Here is a 19,562-nt window from a genome sequence, read left to right as displayed (position 1 = left end):
CCATTTGTGTCCCTAGAGTTTAATTCCTAGTATAGATGGTAGTGCAACTCATTATTTATTTTTACTCCTTTAGCGATGCAAAACATAATGTGTCTGAGGAGCATCTGTTGTTTGCTAAGGATAGTGATATGGCTAGTGATGTAGCCCAGCCCTTTCAGCTTGTTAATGTGTGTGAATCCCCAGTACCCTGGTACCTCCGCAGTGGCAAAAGGATAAACTTATTCACAGGATTTGGAATGCGGTTTGCTTGGGCTTGTACTTTCTGGGCTTAAAGATCCTCGTCATGCATCTCACTCATGTTAGATGATGAGCATCCCCTTGGTCCTCCAGCCCACGGTCCTGCTGGGGGTCTGTGCCGACAGAAGCAAGCAGCTAAATGCCCTGAGCTGTGGGATGGAGCTGTGCCGGGTCGGGTGGGCTCCCACATTGCCTTGTTTACCTTGGCTGCTCATGATATTCTCCCTCTGTTCCTCATGGAAGATTCCATTTTTTTGCAAGAGGGATGAGCTCATTTGTTTAAATGAAAAAAAAAGAAAAAAATAAAAGGCAGCCGTTCTGCTTATTAATCCTCTCTGCAATCATCCCGATATGCACAACTTGCCTGTTATTAAAGGGAAATATATGCACGGCATCCAGTGCACACATGCATTTGCATTTCAAATCAGCTGAGTCAACACAATATAATGGTCCTGCCTGTAGGTCCTTAGGGAGCCACAGTAGCTGACAATGTGTGCTTAAAGGGAGGGTCTGCTTTTCTTCTTCTCCTATTTTTTTTTCTCTTTTTGAAGCCAGTTTCAATAGCCAACGTGCTAGAGGCGCTTGCACCGTAGCTGCTTGGACCACTGATGTTTAGCAGATGATTAGCCTGTCACAGTGGCTGGGATTTTATTTTCTTTTATGAATACTGTTCATCTGGACCAAAAAAAAAAAAAAAAAAAAGGAATAACTGGCAACAGTTCAGAGAAGAGAAGCTGCTGCTGAAGTGTTTCTGCCTGTGCTGCCACTGATGCGAGCAGCTGTTCCCATCTGCACTGCAGCACTGCAGGCTCTGCACAGCCCGAGCTGCCGGGGCTCCTCGTTGGGGGGATTTTGGAGGAACCTGCCCTTGGCCGCATCCAGCACCCACGGCGGGGCTCGCTGAGGATGGGCGGCTCGCAGTCCCTGCAGCAGGCACAGGCGGGTGGCCTGAACCGGGAGCCCTCCGAGGCCATGTAAGTGTGATTCCCTTTGCTCTCTCCTCTTGGCGTTTTATTTTTGCTCTGTACTGCTGGGCCTTTCCGCACTTAACCTGCGCGGTGCGTTAAGGAGATGACTTTTGTGTCTGAGGCCTTTGTTTAATGCTAATTGCGTTCAGCTGGAGACATAGTTAAGGTTTTGCTGAATATTGCAGGTTGTATTTTATAATGCGTTTTAGCATGAAGGCAACATCGCCTGCACTGACCACCTCAATTCATTTGTGTCGAGCAATACTGGGTACCATATGTTTTGTCTTTTTATGTCTTGGATGAGTAATCAATCAAACACAATGACCATTTCCAGTGAACAAAAAACACCCCTTCCCCCCTCCCAAACCCACCACCTCTGTGTTTTCTATTTAAAACGCACAGCATGGAGCTGCATTGCACTGTCTTTTTAGAGCTTCTTTTTGCTTTTCTCTATGCAGATACCGTTTTTCAGGTCTGACACCCTTGTCAGCATCCATCCCTGTCATGGTATTATATCCTCTGATGAATCATGAGCAAGGTGTCCTTAGATCTTTTCTCACTAGAGGCCAACTCTGAGAGATTCATTGGTGGGAGGGAAGAAAAAGCGAATAATTCTTGGTTATTCAGAAGCAGTTATCACTTTTTCAGATGGCTCAATGATACAGGAAAGTGCACAAATATGTATGTGCATGCAGAAATAGCAGAGTCATTTCCCATTTGTAAATAGGATTTTGTCATTTATTGGTTGAGGATTTATTGGTCTACTTATCCAACAGTCTTTTCTCCCTAACCCTCCACCCCAAACTATTAAGCTGGCTTTCTGGAGTATGGGCCTTCCCTTTGAATGGATTTTAGAAGATTCGCCTTGTCTGCTACTGTCATTTCAGTTACATGAATCACATTTATCTAACATGTCTCAACACCGAGTTCATGTCCGATCATATATTTTGATAAGTTTTAGGTATGTATTCACCAGGACTAGTCTATAACCAGCCTCATGTAGGTCTCTTAATTTTTTTAATGTAATGTCTGCTTGTTAAGGTAGATCTGATTAGAGTTGAGACATCATTTGTATGTTTGAGATAAGTGCTTCAGAGTCACTGGGGAATGATAAGGCAGTAACAGATAGTTTTGCCTCTATAATGGGTCTTATAAGTAGGTATATGCTCCCTGTTGTCATATTCTAGTACATCAGCTGCTTGCTTTGCTTGATACTGTCTTGTTATATCTGTAAGATAGAGGCCTAATAGCATTTCTGCATCCTTTGTTCCTTTGATGTATAGCTTCACCAATTAAGATTTCTTTCTGTATAGTTCCATCTTATATAGTGCTGACATTCCTATATTTAGCATCTATTTTAATGATATGGTGGAAGAAACTGACAGCTCATTATCTTTAAAGTGCTGTAAATTACATTTTCATCTGCACAAACTGGGGTTGATTTTTAACAGTGATCCAAGGACTGGGCAATAAAAGAGATATAGCTAAAGCAGGGTTCAGTGGTTTTTATCTATAATTTTCACAGCCTTTTAAGAATGGGTTCTGTTGGAGAACATATTGATAACGGTGTGTATATATTTGGGGAGCACATGAGTAGATTATATTGTTATGTCTTTCAGTGACTCCTTTTATATATATTCATCTTTTGCTGTTAGTCATTCCTATGGGGTTTCAATATGATGTTTTAAGGACCGACATGATCAACAGAGACACTTTTAGCACAAGTGTCATTCAATAACTCATGTCCTTGGGAAGAGTTTGCAAAAGACATTACTCATCTTGTATTAAATAAATCACTAAGAGAGTGTGCCATTGTCTTCATTCCAACTACAGTGCCTTTAAAATAAGGTAAGAATGAAGATATTTCTTTATCCTCAAGGAAGTATGGGCCTGTTTTCCCAAAATGCGAACCTCCTCATAGTATGTCATGGTAATCAGTTCTGGTCTGATGTTTTGATTTTGTACCCTAATAACTATAACTATTACCAACACTTATTTAAGTGAGGTTACATTTAACTTTGCACGCACAAGCAAATTTCTTAGTGGCAGCGATAGTTCAGAGGCAAAACCATCTGGCCGTGTCCCAGGCGGGTTGGGTAACTGCCCGTGCAGCTACAGCCTCCCCAGAATCATCATTTACACCATCAGCAGAGGCCAAACACTTAATGGAGACGGCTTCTGTACATAGGGAGAGCCAAGTTGGATTTGGCTGCCCTGAGTTCATTAGATTAGAGGGGTGTAAAACAGAAACCATTGCTGGAATAGAGTCATGTTAGCATCAAAACAGTATGGAGACCAATTCCTTAAATAGCTGCTGGTTTCAGAGTTCCTCCAAAATGTCCAGTGATGGGACTTCTTCACTAAACACTAGCGAAAGGCATAGAAGGAAACTGGTCATAGAATCAATGCTGAAAAGGGGTCTAGGTTAAGATTTTAGAGTGTATCCATGATTAAACTTTTTTTTTTTTTTGCAGGTGTATGCCAATTTCCCAATTTTAATGTAAATTTGTTTCAACAAGGATAAAAGTATTTGTAATAAAACCAGTATTGATACTGACAGCCTGGGCTATTCTGTTGTTCATTGTCAATTGTTAGTGACTCAGTCAATGGTAATAGACAATTGCCCTTTTATTTAAAGAAAAAAAAAAGTCAATTTTGAATGATGAAAAAGGGAAAACCCAAGGGAAGCCCGTGACAATAAAAGTTAACTGCAGATAAAAGTGGTGTGTCATGTGCTTTGCAAATTGCAGCAGGCACCCTGGTGCTCCCAGATTGAGCTAAATCAAGGGCACGTTTCAATCAGATAATAGGAATGGACTGGCTTGAAATAAAAGCAAATGGCAGGCTGATGATGTTTAGTGTGCATGAATTTGCTCAGGTGCACTCGTGACGGTCTCCTGGTGTGCGCTCTTAGTGCCATGCTGAATTCAGCTCTCCAAGTGGTGTATGTCAGTGGTTTTCTTTTTAATGCTGATATATTTCTATCTGTTGGTAAACTTTTTGGATATGAGAAAACTGGAAATGCTGGAAGGTTTTGAAATGTTGGTAGCTCTTAGCCAGTTGTCCTCTCTGAATCATTTTCTTTCTCAAATGGAAAGGGTTCCTTTCTCCCGAGCGTGAACCACACCTTCCTTTTGTGGAGCACCATGGTCACTGTCCTGGCAGCAACCGGGCAGGATTTTGACATTTAATGCCCATTTCTTGATCAGCCAAAGGGCTGATGCTGTGTTATTTCCTCCCATCAGGCGCTCTACATGCTGCGTCTCTAACATTTTCATCCCTTGCCAATCCAAGGGGAAAATGACTGAAGCCTGAGCCAGCTCCCACTGAAGCTGATGCTGAAATGCCCACTGACTTCGGTGGGAGCTGGGTCAGGCTCCAAGAAAGAAATGGAATGTTACTGATCATTGGGAGCAGGCCAAGACTTTGGTGCATTTATGGGATGTGTTTCAATATTTTTTCTGCTGCATTTTTTATTTCTTTTGTTTGTTGTTTGCTGGCAAGACTCAGAAAAACATTAAACTGGATTGACTCAGCCTTGTGCATCAGAGATGGGATTAGCTCTTCTGTGTATACACGTAAATATATGGAAGTTATCTGTGTGTGCATACAAAAATGCAGCCCTTGCTTGCTACCATATTTTTTCATTTTCCTCCCAAACTTAAAAGAACCCACTGTATGGTTCTTCAAGACTTAATGATATCAGTATGATATCAAGGTTTGAATGAATCAGTCTGCCAGAACATTTGCACAGTTTTATATGCTCTTACATAGGAATATCATCTCAATGAACATATACATGGAAGAGCGAGATATATATATTGAAAGTATCGAGAAGGTCTTGGGAAGAGGGGAGACTTCTGTTACTGAACTGGTATTTAGTCTGAGTTAATCAGATAGTTCTGCCTGTTGTCAGTGTTCTGTGTAAATTTGTTTTCTTATTGACAGTCATCAGTAAGGATATCCATCAATAAGCAGAGCAGATTCTGTCTACTAGATTTGTCTACTAAATAGGGTGAATGGCTGCAAGACGTGGGGGTGTTTTACTTAAGAGAAAATGGACCAGAAGTAACAAGCAAATTCTTCTGCCAAGCTCCCCTATCTCTTATTCCAGCCTCCCTTATTTGAGCCCAAAGGATCTCACCGCTGAAGTCAATGCAAGTGTTTCCTTTGATGTGAGAGGTTATTACATCAACTGCTACATCTGTCACTAGAAGTAGGCAGGTCACCTTTAGACTTGAAAACCAAATAAAAAGACCCCAGAATCACTCACCCTTCTATTAGCAAGGCGTGCCCCACATCTGGCAAATACGTGTTTATTATAAAGCGCTCTATAGCGAACGGTGTGCCCTATGCCATACATAATGGGGCTGCTGTCATCTATTATGTATTATGACATGTGAGCAAATTGGAAAATACAAACTGATGTGAGGTAGTAAAAACATGAATGAAAAGGCGTTCCTGCACATGCTTTGTGACTGTCACTTGTAGCCAGATTGTTTTCCCTGTCTGCTTTTGCTTTTTGCTTTGCTTGACCCTGCAGTCAAAGAGTAGCTGCTTGTTAAATTTAAATCAAAGATGCTCTTCAGTCCCATGTGTTTCAAGAGGTAATAGTCTGGGTGCTTTTAATGTGTCTCTAACATGATTATAGTACATAGAAAAGTGGTTTTGTTTATTATAAATGCATTTCCTTTTCTTTGAGACCTTACACCTACAGAGTTTTTGTAGTTGCTAATGTCTTAGGTACCATTTCCTTATCCATCTCTGATGCCTTGTAAGGATTTAGCTGGGTAACAAACTTCTTATTTAGTCCAGGTAAGCAGACTTTTCAGTGGCAAAAGGCAAAGTTTTAATTATAGCTAGAACTTCTATGCAGTTTGCATTTTCTTTGAGAAAGTGGGAGTGTTTGCTGTAAGATACAAACAAATATATTTTCTGCTATGATAAAACTTCTAAGAAAAAAGTTGTCATTTCCCTTCAGATCCTTAAATGTTCTGGAGCAACCATATGAATTTATTTGCTATCATGTTTTGTGTTCCCATTAGCACCAGAGATCCAGCTTAATGGGGAAAAAAAAATTAATTAGTTTCCTTTTTCCACCACATTCTGAGGTTTCAAATGTTTCTTTTGAGGCACCTTTTGGCCTGAGAGCCTTCATTGGTTTTGCTACTGGACAAGATAGTAAGACCCTTCCTTAGCTCTAGAAACCCAAGTGAAGTTTGCAATGTAGACTGTCCAAACGCATAGCATGCAAGCCAAATTTTGGTTCAAGCAACTGTATATATGTCTGGGACAGACCTCAGGGTAATTGTAGGGCTCTATTAATGTTGTTTGTTGTTTCCCCCCAGTCGTGTTTGCCACAGCTCCTCTCCCTCTGCTCCAGGGCTAGTTGAGGAGATGGATGGGTGCTGGGGAAGCCTCTTGCTTCCCAGGGAAAGAACTGGGGTTCTTGGTTCCATGAGGATGAAAAGTAAAACTTTGGGAAAATTTGGGGCATTCCATTGCTTTGATTTTCATTAAACGGGATCCTTAGGGTTCTGTTCAAATTTACAAGATTTTTTTTTTCTAAGTAAAAGATGTTTGTTTCTAGGGCTAAGTATAGACTAGATTGTATCCGAATCCTAGTAGTCATTAGAATCGCATAAGCTCCTGCTTTTGAATTTTGATTTCCTTCAGCACAGAAACCTGTATTTATTGGTCTTGTTAATAACAGTTCATTGCTCTCATTAGGAACGAGCCCAGTGTTGCGCTGGGTAAAGGGTTTGGTTGCTAAAGGAGGGGGAGGATGAGCAAGGAATTCAAATCCTTTTGTTTAACTTCCCAAGTGCAGAACTGTCCCCTCCCAAAGCGGGAGCCCGGCAGGGGAATTTGGGCACATTGTCCCTCACCCAGCAGAGCTGTGGGCAGCACAGCTGGATTCCAGTTGCTGAGGTGCCACCGCACATCAGGGATTGCTCTTTCCAGCTCGCCGTTGTGCTGAGTCAGCACTTCCCTGCACTGGGCGTTCACGCAGCGCCCACCCAAAGGGAGGATTCATTGTGCTGCCGAGAGCCGGAGCATCGTGGGGCGCCCGCGGGAGAGGTGTAGCTGGAGTCAGTGAGAAACCTACCAGAGTTACACCAGCAGAAGGATCACACCCACCCCCGAGTCAGAAAATGAAATGATTATAGCCCCATGAGAGGAGATGTTGTTATTCAGAGGCTGAGATTTTTTTTTGGTCATGAAGAGGTTGGGATTTTTTTTTTCTGTCCTTTGTTCCTATAGCTTCCTGGCCCTGTATCTGTCTATGCAGCCACTTCACATGTTGAGGTAGAAGAATAAGGGTTAGTGAGGATCTGTGTGAAGCTCCGCGCAGCTTTATGGAGGTTTGCAGGGGTAAAACAGGCAGAATACGGAGCAGGTTGGGTGCAGAAGGACTCTTTTTTTTTTTCCTCTTTCCTTTTTTAGCAAAGGGACTCCCTGCCTCCCTTCTTCTCCACCCTCCGTGTAGTCCTTATCTCCTTTCCATAATGAAGGGCCATAAGCATTGCAAGAACACAGTCTTTCCACATGCCTCTCCAGATAAGCTGGTTCCCCAGGGGTTACGGGTGTCGTATTCATTTTTACAGCTCACAGTTGCTGTTTTGTCCCCAGCTCCTGCCTTTGAGCAGTGTGGCTGAGAAGAGCTGTAGCTCCACCAAGCCTTGTTGCATTTGAAAGGTATTTCCAATAAACAAAAGCCATTTTGAACCTATGGCTCTGATGAATTATTGATTGTTTTCCCTTGAAGCCGTGGCATGAGGCTGTGTAGCAGTGAGCACAGACACATGGATGCTTTCCAAGCAGGCAGTTAACAGGAGGTTGTTTTCCTGGATTAAAACTTTAGAGCTTGTTACCAAAGGTGAAGGAAAGGTATTAAATACTTAAACATCACCTCCTGATTCAAACACCAATCCCTAACCTGGTGGGGTGAATAACTGCAGCGCTGATTGGGATTATTATGTATTGACTGATTATAACTGTATTCGTGGTAAGAATTTTGTGCCTTGGGTATTGAGGTATCCTGCATCTTTACTGTTTCTTCTTATCACTTAAGAGATTTATGTGTTTGAATGTTTAGCAGCCTCTGGTGATTTAGGGACACATGAGTATTTTTGCTGTTGTGATGCCTGAAGACGAGTGCTTTTAATTAAATGGTATTTTCCTGTTGTTCCTCCAAGAAAGAAGCATCTGCCTGGAATGAGCATATGGATTAAAAACTTCTGGGTCCTGTTTCTGTCACGTAGACATTTTCACTATTCAGAATAAAGCCAGTAAAAGGGGAAACAGGCTGGCCAGAAAGGATGGGGGTTCATTTCGCTATTCATTTGTATCAGCAGTGTTAAAAAAACATACCCTGCTACATCTCAGGAAAAGCAATAAAAAGGAAGAAATTAACATGATTGAAAGCAGTATGGGGAACTTCTTGTTAATCGGTTAGAAAAAATGATTTAAGTAGTCTGAGGTGCTGCTGTAAGTATGTCATGTTATAACCCTCAGTCTTTTTTCCTTCAGATGTGGCTTCGCACAGCTTGAGATGTTTCTTTCTGGTGGCTGCGTGAAAGCAGGAAATAGCTTTTGTTGGGGGAGTGTGAATTTGGCTCCTGCACAAAGTGCTCTCAAAATCACCGATTAAACAAACAGGAAAAGCAGGAAAAAGTAATTCATTCTGGCCATATAAGTTATGGTAGGTAGGAAGATTACTTATAGTGCAAGAGGTAAAAAAAACCCAAAATCATCATTATTTTTAAGGTGATTATGGTTTTTTAATTCTCCTCCACTGCTGTTCTAATCCTGTTCTCCAAATGTAATCATCCCATGAGGAAAAATTGGCCTTTTTATAGCAAGTGATTAATGTTTAAGGGAACCTTACGTTTCTCTTTGCAATCCATACTAGAAGACACATTTCCAAGCTGATCTGTGTGGTTTGGATGACATGCAATGTACTATTTTCCGTTGCTAAAGCCTCACACGATGATTTGAACATGGACGCATTTTATTTTCAATATTTTAAATCAGGTTCTTGTATCTCAGCTCAGACACTGTGTTGCCTAAGGGCTTGGCGTTGGAGGTCGGATGTTATCGGAAGGGCAGTGGAGTTGCTCGGTTGAGTTACATCTGCATCATGTGTAACTGAGCCTTATTTACCCATTCACACCAAATTTACACTGGTGTAAATCATTAACACTCCAGCTGAATTATCTGAGATGTGCCGGGCAGTGGAGGATGTTACACCCTTGGGCTCATGGCGTGGAAGGGAAGCAGAAGTCTGCACAAGCACGCACGGTGCAGAATGATCTTCCTCCCTTGTGTCCCTAAATTAAACCTCATGCCTGTCATGACACATCCCTTGTGGGCCGGGAAATATCACCTTTGATGTAATAGTGATTATTTTTCCAGGGAACCGTGTTTTCTGTGGGTCTTGTAGGAATATTTATGCTGAGATAATATGAAGATTTTTCTCTGGAGAGGAGTGCCTGCCCTGCTTTCTGCACACGTCAGTGTCATTATGGGTTCTTGTGTAATTGCGTTGCACTAAAGTAGGTCTTTGTTGTTTCGGTGGAATGGGATTTATTTGATAAAAGCTTTATTCTGAAGTGAGAACTGCAAAGGATGCTTCTCCGCAGTGTTGAAGCTCAGGCCATAAAATGAACATGTGACATTTATCCTGCTCTTATTTTTGGCAGAACACCTTTGCTGAGCAAGGAACTGCGGATGGCTTTGTGAAATATTACTTTTGCTGCAGAGACCCATGAATGCAAGATATAATTCCTATTTAAACCATCCCACTATGATTGGATATGTTCTTTCACAAAAAAAGCCTTATTTAAAAAATTGCTATCTGCTTTTCTGTCCTACAATATTGTTTTTATTAGGGTTTTAATGCATCAGAAAGACAGCAGGATAAAGAATGAAGATACCTAGGAAATTGACTTCCTCCCAGTTCAGGGATTTCTTCTATAAAATTATGATAAATTGCTGTGATTAAAGAAGCTGGAGTTGTCCCTAGTTTTGGTTGACCCATATCCAGTTTTAAAGTAAAAATAAAGACAATATATAGGCCAGCAATGACGAGCGTTATAGAGTAAGACTACAATTATTCTCCAGCGTTATTGTTCAAGACGAAACAATCCTGTGATGAAATTATGGTTTCGTTTTGATGATCAGGCTTTGCAAGTCAGAAATCTATAAAATATGGCACCAGTGTTGCAATTCAGGCGAGTAGCACAAGGTGGAATTGACTTTTCTGGTATGCATATGATACATATTCTGTGCATATGGAGCAGACCCTCAGAGACCAACACATTCTGGTTTTCCTGTGGCTACCTTAGGGCTACCGAATATTATTTTATTTTCTTTGCAAGGCTTGGTTCTCACCTTGTGTGTACAAATCAGTAGTAATGTTCCGGTGGTGCCAGCAGGAGCTGGATGTGAGCTGAAGACACGGTTGGTGATCTGAGTGGTTCCATCTCAGCATCCTCTTCTTGTGACCCCTTTTGTGGTTTGTCTCCTCACAGAACAGGTTTGTTGTGAATGTATTTAATCATAGGATAGATGATCTTGTCACTGAATACCCTTACAACAGTGTGAGGGAAGTCCATTAATAGTTAATGGTCAGAAATGTGTCCCTAAAGGAACTGTCTTGTAAATGGAGTCTGGTGACACGGAAGTGACATGTTTGTACCTCCCCTGGCTCCGGACTCAATGTGAGGGTCATATCCAGCTCTGAGAACATTCCCCATGGGACAGAGGCAGCAGATGGCTCTCAGGGGTCCCCAAAAAGTCACCCACTCTTCTCTGGGCAAACCATTTTCAGAGCTGTCTGTGCTGTTGAATTCTTTTGAGGAGTTCTATCATTTCAATGGTGTATTTTATTAGAGGGAAGGGAAATATTATTTGTGAGGTTAATGCCAATCACCATTTGTGGTGGTTTTTAATACCATGTGTTTGGTAGATCCTTGGATGCTAAGTTTCAAAGGTAGACTAATTCAGACACTACATATTGAATGCCTACAATAACCAGATAAATCTACCATGGTATCCATGTTTTCTGTACATTGCTGTACAAATTTAATATTAAAATTTTAAATCTGTACAGATGTTTCATATTCAAAAGATGTAGGTGAACAGTGACATAGATAAAAATTATCATGTTAAAAGAAGCTAATTATTGCAAAATGTCACATTAGATGGAAGCCACTAAGTAAGCAAATACTGTACAAAAAATGATAGCATACAAAGTTGACCCATCTTTGCTATTATCCTAACCTGGTGCTAGGATGAAAAAAATGACCTTTTGCTGTAGCTGTAGGATATTCTTTGTCTTTGTGAGCAGGCCCTTGGGTCAGCCAATGGCTGCTGGCCTAAATTGGGAAATTGATCCCCAGGAAAGGAATTATCATTTGGGCTCTCTTGGTGGGTTTGAATTATGATCCAGAGCTGTACTTGCAATCTGTTTCTCCATATTGAAGAGTTGTGTGACCGCGATATGTGTGATGCCGCAAGACAGACTATAAGATGTTGTTACTGAATTCTGTATAAACCAAAGAAAAAACCCTCAAATATAATGCAAACCGGTACAACAATCATTTTTTTCCCTATGGACTTGTCCACAGCAAGAAGCTGTTTGTGTCGTTAAGAAATCCCAGCCCAGAATAAGGCAAATAAGGCAGAATTCAGGTGGATGCAGAACTGAGCTGACCAGGTCCATGTACATGCAGCAGACCAGTGGCAAAGTTGAGTAGAATTGATCTTCTGTCTGGAGAGATGTATTGCTCAAACATCCTGCCTCAGGCTTCTTTTTTTGTTTATTTATTAATAAAAATCACGTGGAAAAATCAGTTTAACCATCGAAAATGACACCAGGAAATCTGAAAAGATTTTATCAGACTGTTTACAGCTTTGACTGAACTTAGTGCGCGTCTCTGGGTGCTTTTCCTCTCTGGCTTTAGAAACTCTGAAGCTTAAAGTTACTGAGCATCTTCTCAGCTGTGTGAGCCTGTGTGGCTCTTGCCAGTTAGTCTGTGTTCCTGTTAAAGGAACGTGCAAACCAGATCAGCCTCAGAAGTACAGCGCCAGACCTGCCTCCCTGGTTCTGATCTCATCGGTAAACCAGCCCTGAATTATTCATGCAGGTTTTATGAGGATCTTCTCTGAAAATCGATGGAGGGGACAATACAGAACTCATTCCTCCTTTCTATTTCCAGCTCATCCCCCAGTGGGATTTACAGGAATGAAAACCAAAATTCATCTTCAGTACTAAATTGAACATTGTAAGAAGTTGCCTTTTTTTTATTTTGTTTTTTTTTTTTTCTGATTTAGATTCCTCTTGTTGTCTATGATAAATTGTTCAGTAAATACCGACGTGAAATTTGTACCTTAACATTTTGATAGGTACAGATGCTTTGGAGGGCCAGGTCTGATGGAATCTGTGCATTAGCACATACCGGTTCCAGATTTGCTTCCTTACATCCGTCCATTGGAAAGGATGCTGCTGACCTCGTTCTTTGTGTCAAAGCCCTGCTTTTTAGCTTATTTTGTATATTAGATATCCCTTTCATTCCCACAGAATAAATCCAGAGTGCACACTTGCTCTGGTTATACTGCTGTAGTGTAAATATTAGAAGAACCCGAGACAGATGGCAGGGCTCCCAATACAGCTGAAGGCCACAAACTACTTTTTAATGAACTGAGTTTCCAGGTGACAGCTGGGGTGACCTCACGTCGATGGCAGTGGTGCCTGAAGAGGGCAAACAGGGAGGAGAGGCAGTGGAATGAAGAAATCTCATTCTCGCTTACTGAGTGCTTTCCAGCTACGGTGACCAAAAGGCAATTTTTCATTCTGAAATCGGGGAGGATTTAAAATTATAAACATCTGTGGTTTACAAAAGAAAGTAATGTAACTTATGAGGCTGGATTTCCTCGAGGCCAAAGGTGAGGAAGAGAAGTCAACCCTAGTGATTCCCTGCAGTATTTCCTCCTGAGATTTATTTACCAGGCTGGGTAAGGCTCTGAGTTCCCAGACAAGAGCGGGAGTGTTCCTGCTCCATGGCTGATGCTGTGTTGCCTGGCTGGATGGATAGGGCTGGGACCATTCTTGCGTTTCTCCATTCTCCCCTGCTTCTTTCCACCATCTCTATGTGTTTCATTTACTGTTTACTGACATCTTTCAAGGTGAAAGAGATGGACTAGAAGAATATTTCTAGTCACTTTGTACTCAGTTACTATCATCATTCTGTAGCTTCTACAATCTTTTTATGTAACGTAAGCAAAGGATACAGATGGAAAGATGTGAAATATGCTATCAAGACAAGCTCCCACTAGTTTCCCAAGCTGGCTAGAAGGATGTATGAATGTATATTCCTTCCCATAGCCTTTACATCCTTGCTAACCCACAAACTAGTCCTGCAGACTTGGACTCTGCACTTGCACACTCCTCCTTCTTCACAATGTGATGAGCTGGGGCCAGCAAATGAGTTCTCCATCTCTAAAACCCATGTGTCCTATCTCACCCTGCTTCATCCTTGGCTGGATCTTCAGAATAACATTCTAGATGATCAAAGGACGAGAGGAAATGGCCTCGAGTTGCACCAGGGAAGGTTCAGATTTGATATTAGGAAAAATTTCTTCATGGAAAGGGTTGTAAAGCATTGGAACAGGCTGCCCAGGGAAGTGGTGGAGTCACCATCCCTGGAGGAGTTTAAAAGATGTGTAGTTGAGATTCTTAGGGACATGGGTTAGTGCTGGGTTTAGGTTATGGTTGGACTCAAGGATCTTAAGGGTCTCTTCCAACCAAAACGTTCCTATGATTCTAAGGGCTTTTCCTTTCGTGAGAACCTGCCCACAGCTGGATCTGTGGCGGCTGCTCCTTGCGCAGTTGAACTGGTGCCGATTCTCACGGCGTATCACAATTTGGCAATCTGTTTTACACCGTGTACTTCACGGCAGCATTATTTTCTTTCTGTGTATTCCGTGTCTTTCTCAGAGAAAAGACATTATGAATAGAACTGGCTGAAATATGTAATTTCCTTTTCACAGGAAATCCTGTTGTTCTGGGAAAATCTTTACTGACCATTTGAAAGTAGGACTGTGGTCTTAAAAATATGCTATGCAAGAGAGACCATCCATATTTTCACTAAGGAAAACTGACACAGGATCTCATTTTTCCAGGATATATGTAATGTAGACCTTGGAATGTAGTCCTGGTGTGTGCTTCCAGGCTTTATGCTCTCCCCCAGATCCCAGGCTATGACAAAGGACGTTTTTCTGCTATTCAGCTTCCCTTCATATTTCTTTGTTAAACACTGTATTTTGCTGACATGATTGCTTCTCATAAAAAATTCAGCAGCATTTGGATTATGGTTAAGATAGTTCTTACTGCTGCTTATATAGGGGGTGCAGCTGAAAATGAGGAGTATTGCATCAGCATCTCCTGGGAACTACTAAATTTATTAAAATGTATATTATTAAATTAGTTTTTATTTAATTTATATTATTAATTATTTTATTAAAATGTATGGTTGGAGTTGATGATCTTGAGGGTATCTTTCAACCAAAATGATTCTTTGGTTCTATGAATTATCAGCAAAACGAAGCCGTGCACTGGAGCTCAGGCACCACATCTGTCTGTCCACAGACTCCAGAGGTTCTCCAGCCCACAAGCTCATACAGTGAAGAAAAAATAAGACGTTTCTCTTTACTTCAAATGCTTACGCCCACCTCATCCAGGGAAGAGACCAAATAAACAGAGGGAGCTCCTTTAAAGGGCTGATAAACATGCAGAGTCTCTCCATCATTTAAAGGACACACAACTGCTCCATCAAGCCAGTTTTTACAAAGCAGTTACAAATGTACATTGGACATGAAAACAGAGATTTTCTTACTATTTCCTTTATATTATATGTGTCTATTTACTGCATATGTTACATGTGTTATACAGACGCTTTGGAAAAAAGGCATCTAAATGTGTGTAACTGTTATTGTTTCAGTATTACAGAGCAACGCTTTGAGTTCAAAATGAAGTGGAACACTAATTAAGTACAGTGCAATTATAGAATTATGTGAAAGCCCAAGAGATATGAATTACCTTTCATTTTGTTGCTTTGAATGATAACTTCCTAGGTTTATTTTTATGACACAAGAAGCATGGATCTACTGGGAAAATATCACACAACTGTTTCTCTTTGATTCTTCAACTTAAAAGTTTCTCAAATCAGCTCTATGGAAGGAAGAGAAAGTGTTATTTTGTTAAATACCTATTGTGCAGCTTTATTTACCAAAGCGCTTTTTTTGCAGCTGTTCTTACACTTAAAATATTTTGAACTTAAGACACGGTGCATCTTTGAAGGGATATAATTTAAAATGCTGCAGCCTACCTCTTCCAGTTTGTCTGTTCTGTGGCCTGATGAATGAGAATGGTTTAAGCAATGACACCGAGAAGGTATTTTGAGGAGCTGCAGCAATAATCAAAAGCCAGACATGCTATTTTAGAGCAGTTCCCCAGGCAGTGACATAAGTTTGGGGGGGGAAAAAAGTCTCCAAAAATCCCCTAGTAAGGCAAATATCCAAAGCAAAGAGCTAGTGGGGCTTTGGAGGCAGCTGGGGGGATTCGGGTGGGGTGACACCGGGGTCTTTTCTTCCCCAGCTCACCCAAGGCTTTATGCTGCGATAGACTTAGGCAAATGTAATGGAATGCAAATCTCTACTTGTACTTCTGCTGACATCGAGCTGCTTAAATTAATCACGAGCTTCACCCAAACAGAATCCGGCAGCTCGGAGTTATCTTTTAACTTGAACAAAATAAGAGGAGTCTTTGATTCAGGGTGGCTTGTTGAGTCCTTCTGGGGAATGAAATGGCTTTTAATTTCATGGCAAATTTTGTCCCCTTTTCTCTGGTGTGGGGGGTATGGGCACAGAACCACTGGAGATAGGGAAATCAGTCCTGTCCATTAGGAAGCTGTCAGATTTGATTAACTTTATTACAGACCAGCAGTAAAAATGTGCATGTGACCAACAGAAATGCTTCTTGAACATACATTGAACATATGTTCAGTGCATATTGAAGGTGATGCCATGGCTACTGCATTCCTTGCTCCCAAAAAAAGGTTTCAAGAAGAAACATTTAAAAATTAAAATTTGGTCTCAGTTTGGTTTAAGAACAAATAAGATTTATAGTTTTCAGATCTAGAAGGACAATTTCCTAAGGCTGTAGCCATGTAAGAGCAAATTGCGTATCCATTTGTGTTTTAGATCTTCACTTAATGTTTAGGTTACCCATAATTTTGTACAGTTGTTGCATTTCAAGCTTGAATTTCATTTGAATGGCCCCATTTCGGTGCTGATGTTTTCTTGCTGGGTTTTTGTGTCTGTATGAGCACATGGTGTTAGGAAAGGATGATTGATAATACCAGGACCCCATGCATTTTACATATTGTCTTAACATGTGTAACAAAGCCACGCACGTACTGCTTGAAAAGGGTAAAATTCTATGGTAAAACTCTGTTAAAAGTAGAATGTAGGAGCAGGATGCACAAGGATTTTCTGTACCTCAGGTATCTCTGTGTCTGCTTTCTCACTTGTGGAAGCACACACAGAAATATGATGCTATTTTAGACAAGTTTTTCGGTAAAGCTATTAAATTATCTTTTCTTTTTTTCAGTTGATTTAAATACACTTGTGCCAAGAACAGTTTTGGAGGCTGTCAGCGGTGTGTGTGTGGTTGAGCCTCCTTCACACTGGAAAGCAGGATCTGCAGGACAGATTTATTTCCAAGCGTGTTTTTACTTTTATAACACAAAGAAGTCTTAAGTGACAGAAAGACTTATATACGGAGAAGACTGTAGCCATGTTATTCTGCTCTGGAAACCAGACTGCAGTGTAAAATCTCCCTTGGGAAATGCAGAGGTAGCCTGATAGCCGAGGTCGATGCCATCAGCTCAGAAATCCCTGCATTTCCAAGTAGCCCTGCAAATGTAAATCTTCACTCTGCTCACTAGTCTCTCATTTGATTTTCCCCAGGAGCTCTGACTCTGAAGAAGCGTTTGAGACCCCGGAGTCCACCACACCAGTAAAGGCGCCACCTTCACCTCCACAGCCACCCCCCGAAGCGGCAGCTGTTGTAGCAGACGTAGCAGAACAAGAAATAAAACCCCAGCTGCCCTTGGAAGACACAGGTAACGAGTGTGTGGTGGGTAGAACAGGTTATTGAGGAAGGTGAAGCTACAGGGAGGTGTTTGTGTGAGCACAGGCAAGGAACTGATGCTGGTAAAATGTCTTCTGGAAGATTAGTTAGTGTATGCTGGGCATTATCCATGCTGGGAGGAAAAACCCTGTCACCTCCTGGAATAAAGTATTGGACAATATGACCATAGCATTTGATAAATGATGAAAAAAAGAGGAGTTTTCTATAGAAACCTTTCTTCCTTTTGAATCAAATTTAATTCCCCCTTCTCAGAAATACAGGATCTTTACAGAGGCTGATGAGTAGAAAAAAGGTGTGAGATACAGATTCAGTTACCTGGGTGAGCACCATTAGCAGTGACAATTAACAGAATCTTTGTTTGAAATATATGGTCACCTGAAACAGAAGGTGAACGGAAGACCCATTAGAACAATAGAAATACTTATATTACCTTTATAGAAATAACATGGGGGAATGTGTGAATGCATGTGTAGTATACATACACAAAAATGGTTACATACTGGGAAAACAACCTTTAAAAAGGGAATATCGTGTTTAAAAAAAAATCCTTTCCATTAAAAAAAAGTTCTTTATTCTCCAAACTGAGTAATGGAGTATGGGGGAGTTGACAGCACTCCATTAGCCCAAAATAGCTTGTTTGGGTTGTCAGATGACAGCTCAACAGTTTAATATTGAATTCCCCATTATGTTTTCCATCTGAAAGTCTAGTCATCTTGATCACCTGGCTAGGTTGTGCAGAGGTAAATCTACTTTAAGCAGACAAAAGTTCACTGGCATTTCATTTGGAAAGATGTGTGGCATTGCCAGGCAGTGTTTGAAAGCTCCTGTTCCACGGTAGAAGTGGATGTGTTTAGCAGGGGACAATGTGGCTGGTGCGTGTATTATAAAGGCTGTCAAGCTTTGATTTAATACTTGTGACAAATAAGTCTTGCAAATGTCTCAAGCCACCTAACACGTTTCTGGGACTTATGCATTAAGGAATGCTCTTTAAGATCATGATTTATGATACGAGTTTAGAAGAAGCTAGAAAGATGTTCAGTAAACTGATTCCAGAAAATAAAAATGAAATACTGAGATGTCCTGATGCTTTCCTTTCTGCTGTTACAGTTCCCTCTTTATTGTTGCAAACATCACTCATTCTCCATCTTCTTTCCTTTCTCTAATCTTTTGCAATCTAGCGATTGCAAAATAAATGCTGAGAGAACAAAAGAACGCATATGCTCAACAGGGTTGGAGTGTGTTTTTAATTACTGCAGTAGATTATCTTCAAACCCTTGATTACACATGTGCTTCCCTGGCACATGAGATTCTTTTCTCCCTACACCCCCAATCTCTCCGTCCTTTCTTTCAGATATTTCTGAATAAAGGTAGGAAACTGAATGTATCTACTCATAGCCTGTGTGAACTCTATTGAAGGCCGTTGGATGGCAGAGATGAAAACATTTCATTTGCAAGTAAGATTTGTCCATGAGAGGCAAGTTACCACAAAGTAACACAGCTATGTCCAGCACTCCAAAATTATGCAAAATGCAGTTATACAACAGGGTAATTTATGTGAGGGAAGGAAGATGCGTAATGCAGAAAAAATTCAAATGTAGGAGGGCAACACAAAGCATTCATTTGTTTTGGAAATCTTTAGAAGAAATTAGTAATACTAAGCCTATAGCTTAGGTGTTTGTGTCCTTCTTCAGAAATGTGGACAGTTCAGCTTTTCGTATTTTATAAACCACATGAGTTACAGTTGTCTTCTAGTTTACTTGCCTCCTGTGGCTGCACACAGAGTGAGTCCCTTCCTCAAGGGTTATGGGCAGTTGAAGCAGAGTTCCTCATTGCTACCATACAGATAAATAAGTAGTTTTCCATCAAAAAAGGAGTGAGGAATCGGGGCAGTGAGCCCAGCACACACGCAGGGAGAGGCAGTGACGTCCAGCTGGGCTTCTGGTTCACCACCTGCGAGGCTTTGTCTTCTCCGTGAGGTTGGTTGGAAGAAGGAAGCGTTGTAAGTTTTTTTTAAGGATTATTTCATCTCTATCTGATAATAATTACTTATGCAGACGGTTGCAGTTATGTTGCGTGATTATCATTAGCGCAACAGCTGGACTTCACTGCTGGAAAGGCAAAAGGAGAGTTTTTAATTA

General features: G+C 41.1%; 1 protein-coding gene across 21 annotated transcripts in view; it reads left to right on the top strand.

The window, feature by feature from the left end:
* The window catches only part of TACC2 (transforming acidic coiled-coil containing protein 2), a 140,735-nt gene that overhangs the window by 77,680 nt on the left and 43,493 nt on the right, over positions 1-19,562 (top strand). For 19 of the 21 annotated variants that reach the window (XM_021291993.2, XM_065066832.1, XM_065066831.1 and 16 more), the window contains one exon: positions 17,241-17,395. In XM_021291993.2, the coding sequence (XP_021147668.2) occupies positions 17,241-17,395 (155 nt within the window). Of the gene's footprint in view, positions 1-706; positions 1,212-17,240; positions 17,396-19,562 lie in introns of those variants that run through there. The other 2 variants (XM_065066833.1, XM_065066834.1) reach the window with 2 other exon arrangements.

Source organism: Columba livia, chromosome 6 (genome assembly GCF_036013475.1).
Source record: "Columba livia isolate bColLiv1 breed racing homer chromosome 6, bColLiv1.pat.W.v2, whole genome shotgun sequence".
Classification (NCBI taxonomy): domain Eukaryota; kingdom Metazoa; phylum Chordata; class Aves; order Columbiformes; family Columbidae; genus Columba; species Columba livia.
The sequence above is the reverse complement of the archived record's forward strand: the minus strand, read 5'-3'. Positions and strand labels throughout refer to the sequence as shown.